This window comes from Microtus oregoni, unplaced genomic scaffold (genome assembly GCF_018167655.1).
Source record: "Microtus oregoni isolate MIOR12 unplaced genomic scaffold, Mior012 000121F_000, whole genome shotgun sequence".
In the NCBI taxonomy this organism is placed as follows: domain Eukaryota; kingdom Metazoa; phylum Chordata; class Mammalia; order Rodentia; family Cricetidae; genus Microtus; species Microtus oregoni.
This window is the reverse complement of record NW_024544750.1, coordinates 434,748-440,546: the sequence shown is the minus strand read 5'-3', so window position 1 is coordinate 440,546 and position 5,799 is coordinate 434,748. Positions and strand designations below refer to the sequence as shown.

The 5,799-nt window shown below is 48.1% G+C and overlaps 1 protein-coding gene across 1 annotated transcript; it reads left to right on the top strand.

Moving 5' to 3' along the window:
* Positions 1-3,629: 3,629 nt before the first annotated feature.
* Positions 3,630-4,412, top strand: LOC121444318 (spindlin-2C). The gene has a single exon (XM_041646138.1). It carries the CDS (start codon positions 3,630-3,632, stop codon positions 4,410-4,412), a length of 783 nt encoding a protein of 260 aa, XP_041502072.1.
* The last annotated feature ends 1,387 nt before the right edge of the window (positions 4,413-5,799 follow it).

Below are 5,799 nucleotides of genomic sequence, written 5' to 3'. Positions count from 1 at the left end.
GTAAAACTGACCAAGATTAAAAACATCATTTGACAATTTATGCTTATGGCTACTTTGAACATTAGCATGGTGGATTTTCAGAATTAGATAACATATTACCTTAAAAACTTAGCGACATTTTTTTTATATTATCATAGACAGAATCTGAAAACAACCCAAAATGCACCTTTTTTATATTAATAATAAATGAGAATCTTCGCCATGTTTTTTTTTAAATAGCCATAAACATTATAAAGAGTCAAAAGGGCCATTTTAACTCAACCTCATCATTTAGTAACACCCCCTCTGCCATTGTAGTGGGGTGAGAGGCTTTAGCAGATCTTTGCCTTGTGGGGCAACTCGGGGCCCCCACTTTATCACAAGCATTGTGAGCAGACAAGTGTTAAATTCAGATCTAAACATGGGCTGGCTTAGAAGCTCATCTGGGCTGTTCATATGGCCCCGGCCCTGTGCCAGGGCTTTTACAGCAATAGTTCTTGAAGACAGTGTAGTCCTGCACCCATCTAAACAGAGCTGGGAATTCACTTTTCTCTGGACACACTGCATAGTAAGAAATATAGAAACCAACAATCTGTAGTTTTTTTTTTATAAGCACATTATTTTAAAGTGACTTAATTTATTTTTTCCAATTTTTAAACCAGAGGCTTTTACCCTGGATGTAACATATAATGACTGGAATAGAGCATCCCCAGAAGAGAGATGCTATCAGGGCTGGTAGGCCCTTTTAATGTCAGCTTATTCCACTACCTGTCACTCCTGAATCCACATTCACCATTTACCAACAGCCACAGGGATATTTACTTGCAATCTCTTGCCCTACTGCCAAAACGGAAAGGTCCAGGAGGCCTTAGTTCCGTGACCCTGGCGCTAGCACCAGCTACTTCCCCTGGGCAAGGGCCACAGATCTTTGGCACAAGGCTTTACATGGCATTTGTAGAGGGGAGGCTGCCATTCAATCCCTAGCACCTTATTTTCCAAGGAAAACAAGCCTTCTCTTTGGAAAGAAGACCCCACAGGGAACCCCACTGGGGATCCTCCCAGGACCTGGCTTCAGCCTCAGCTCCGTCCACAGTGAGCTCCTAGCTGTATAGCACAAGCTTCCCCAATCCATACCTCAGTACTCACAGCAATCTAGCAGCTTTTCTCTGAGTGGGATTCCAGAGGCCCCAGGAGGCATTCCCTCCAGGGAACTCGTCAGGTCAGGTTTGGTCGGCTGTCTGGAAGCCTCAACTCAGTTCCTGGGGGATGCCACATCGGTCACCACTGAGGCTCCTCTTTAGCCCTCACACTGCCAGTAGCAGCTGGGAAGACTTTTGCATTGGCTACAGGGGGGAGGGAACACCCTGGACTGTCTAAGGCAGCCCTCCTCTCCCAGTCCTCCCGTGCGGTGCTGGTAGACTTCAGGTCAGCAAGGGAGGACGTCACTCTCAGTACAGGGATTTCAGGGGGGCAAGCTTCCCTTCTCGTGGATGTTCCTACCCCAGTCTCTACCTGATGTAGCAGGGAGAGCTAATTGTGAGCAGAGGTGGGCAGGATTACACGGCCCAACTAGTCATCAGCTGGGCTTATTCCTGAGCAGCGTCTAACAGGAGCTAAAGCCTTTGCTTGGTTTTGTTTGGTTTTGACACAGCTAAGAGAGCTCTCCCATCTGTGAGCTCCCCTGTGGAGTGGAGTGTGGCAGAGGCTCAGTGTCACCCCAGGACCTGGCACTGAGGGGAGAGTTATGCTCCCTGGGCACCTGCAATGATGCTAAGGAGTTCAAGCATCTCTGCATCGGTGCCCATGGTAACAGTTAAGGCGGCCACTGCTGGGCCGGGGAGGGGACTCACATGCAGATGTGGGGGCCACAGCTGCCCCCCTCTCTGACTCCGGCCAGGGTTGCTGCTGAGAAGTTTGCTCAGAGCTGGAGCTGGTTGCCCCCACCTAGGCCTGGCTCCAGGCTGTGCTGCAGGAGATCACAGCCCTGCTCCCTCCCCCCTTGCAACAGCAAGCAGGGCAGTTCAGCAGCACAGCCTCAGCAAGGCACAGCCTAGAGAAGTAAAGGAGGGGCAGACTGTCAGCATTCCTTTTGGATTTTCACAGAGTTAGGGTCAAAGAGATGGTTATTTACTGCCCCATGGTACCAGATTTAGACTCGAGTACAAACAGATATACAAAACAAAGAACATATTAAGCACAAAAATACACAGACAATACAGATGCGCCGGCGCGGTTTCGGCGTAATGCCGAAAGCAAAATTCAGACGGAGACTTTGAGGACCCGGGCTCCTCGTCTCCCAAAAGAGTCACGAATCCCTCAGACAGTGGGGCAGCCCCCAACAGTCCCAGTTCCACGCGACTCACAAACTGCAAATGGGCCACGAATCGGGCCCCCAAACACCACTGGGACGTCGCTCGTCAGCTCCTCCCCGGGTCCGCCAAATACAAATCTGATTAGCTAACCAGTACAAACGCAGGCGCAAACATAAAAGACAGAAGACAGACAGAAAACAATTGTGCTGGCCAGCTTACCTCCCGGTGGTGAGTCGGTGGTCCCTGGGCAGGGGTCTCCAAATCTCGGTGGGACCTCCAAATGAAAGACCCCAGTGGTGGGCAGTCTTTCAGGCTGAGGAGACCCTCCCAAGGAACAGCGAGTCACTCTTCGGATGCAAATAGCAAGAGGCTTTATTCAGTACACAGGTACCTGGGGCGACTTAGTCTCTCGGGAGACAAGCGCACCTGCAGACTGGGGGAAGGTCTTTTTATAGGAAAGAGGGCAGCAGAAGCAGATTACAGAAGCAAATGCATTGTTAGTGGTCAGTTGGAATGGGGCAAGGGGCACAGGTGGTTTTTCCTTTCCCAGCACAGATGTATGGGAACAGATATCCTGCTTTACAGCCAGGGACCCTGACCTCACTCTGCACTTACATTTGTTCGTCAAAAGCCTTGTGAAATGACGTTACAGCAGCTAAGCTGGGATCTTTCATAGGGGGAATTGTTTCTTTTGTGAATTGCTGATATTCTAAGTTGGGCACATGTGCTGACTATAGGCATCCTGTTTCCCTAAGCAAACGGGATGTTCTCATGAGAGCCGGCTAGCTGCAGGTCCTGAGAGGGTCCTGAGGGTCTTAAGCGAACAGGATGTTCTCATGGGAGCAGGCCAGCTGCGGGTTCTGGGGGGGGGGGGGGGGGTGTCCAGAGGGTCTTTCAGGGTGACTTAAAAGAAATATGAAGAAGTGAGCACAGATAGCAAGAAAAGAGGGGTAAAAAGCAGGGAGTAGTGGTTAAGAGACATGAGACCTGCATGAAGGGATATAGAGACATGAGAATGGGGCTACGAATGGGAAATGTGGAGGCTGGGGGCCGGCAGCTAGGATGACAACGGAGCCAGGAAATATACAGAGAAACAGCTGCCTCCTGCTTGGCTCTCAACCGCCACAACTTCCACAACCATCTCTTCTCTAACTGTTGTGTAACAAAACACTCCTGGGAAGAGGGTAATGCAGGCAGGCATCCAAGCATGTTTTGATATAGAATACTGCTACTGGATACATGCGTATCGTGCACAGGGGCGTCCCAATGCAGAGAAAAAAAATCACCTTAATATTGCATAGAATGTTTCTCCCTGGATTCTCTCCTCCTCTTGCAGGTATGAAGACCCCTCACAAAAAAGCAGCTGCAAGAGAGAAAACGAGAGAAGCTGTTGCTCACCACCATATTGGCTCCACAAACATCAAGAAGAAAAAAGCTGCTCAGAAGAGGCAGAGGAGCAGACCTTCATCCCGGTCTCGAAGAAACATCGTGGGCTGCAGAATTTCTCACGGGTGGAAGGAAGGAGATGAGCCCATCATCCAGTGGAAAGGAACTGTTCTGGATCAGGTACCTATAAACCCCTCTCTCTATCTGGTGAAATACGATGGAATAGACTCTGTCTATGGACTGGAACTTCACAGAGATGAGAGGATTTTAAAGTTTAAAATCCTTCCTGATAAGGTGTCGTTTTCTCGAGTCAGCGATGTGCGCCTTGCTGATAGCATAATTGGCAAAGGAGTGGAACACATATTTGAGGGTGAGCATGGTTCTAAGGATAAATGGAGGGGGATGGTTCTGGACCAAGCGCCTATCATGAACGCCTGGTTTTACATAACCTATGAGAAAGATCCTATCCTGTACATGTACCAGCTTCTGGATGATTATAAAGAGGGCGACCTCCGTATTATGCCAGAGTCCAGTGCATCTCCTCCAGCAGACAGGGAGCCAGAAGGAGTTGTAGATGGCATGATAGGTAAACATGTGGAATATACCAAAGAAGATGGCTCCAAGAGGACAGGCAAGGTCATTCACCAAGTTAAAGCCAAGCCCTCTGTGTACTTCATCAAGTTTGATGACGATTTCCATATCTATGTCTATGATTTAGTTAAAAAGAACTGTTAGAGTCAAATTTGCATAGTGTGGGGAGGAAAATGTGTAATTTGTGTCTGTGCAAAAATATTAACTTTTCAGTGTATTAGAAGCCTGAGGGTTTCTGATTGTTGTTTTGTTCTGAAAAATACCAATCTGTGGACATGAGCTGTTATATGTAAAACTTTGTCTTGTGTAAGAGATGAGTATGTCTGATGGATGGGACATGAAGGAACAGCTGTCAATTTAACCTGTGAATAAAGTACCGTTATTACTATAACCAGTCATCTAAAGCTTGAATGGGAATTATCTGGTGTGGTCTGGGGGAGGGAGAGGAATTAGAGACAAGATGGGAGTATTTAGAGGGAGGAACTGCTTGGAAGAGGTGAGGAAGAGGAAAGGGAGGCTCCATGGGGGAGGCATTGTACTTCAAGGAGAAACAGACAGTTGGGAGGGGAGTGAGCGATAACAGAAAAGGAGATCTTGGTTCTCAGAGGAAAGTACAATAAACTGAGTAGAGAGGAACACAAGGAAGTTTAGGAGAGCTCCGGAATAAGCACAAGAATGACTTGAGGAGAAGCTAACTAACTCATAAACTGGGGAGGTAGGTGGAGGGCACAGAGGAAGAATGGATTCCGGGAAGAAGGGATGTTTAGGGAAAGGATTGTCAACAGGTCCCAAGGCCTTGGAAGAAGCTGAGCATCTGGCTACATCCACATTGACCACCTTGGCTCTGGTCACACAATAATCATCAGGAAAGAAGGCCTGGTCACACAATAATCATCAGGGGAGGCCTCCTCCACACGCATTTTGACTAGGAAAACTCAGATGAACGAATCAAGGGTCAGGTTTCCACCTGTAAGTCACTTCTCACTTTAGGAGTCTGTGCCATACTTGCCAAGCAGAAGCTCAACTTTCAAACTCAGACACAGTAACACAGAGCTTCTGAGGCTCTGACCGATGGGTCATCTTCTTATCTTTCCAGAGGACACAGTACAGTAAACCCAGCACCTCAGCGTTCTGGGTCCATTTCCTGTATTTTAGGTAAGCAAGACTTCTGAAGAATGAGTTAGTGTTTAAGAGATGCTATCTTGAGTTTAGAACATACTTTATCTAGAAAAAAAAGAATCCTGTCTCTGTCACCCCAGCGCTTATATCTCTCACCACCCTCAGGACAGGATCTGATAATTGAGCCTAATGTCTCTCCACAAAAGGGAGAGGGGCTAGGCTTTCCATTCTCCTGCCACAACTGCCTCTACACATGGGGGCTTCATTTGGTGAGCCAGCAAAAAGAGAGGCCCACTGGCACTAGAAGCCCCCATTCTGGAGAGACCATGCCCACGAAGCCTATGGCCCCGATACCTTTTTTGATACCTCATAGCCAAACTGTGCCCCCTTAGATTCATGGTGAACAGTGATA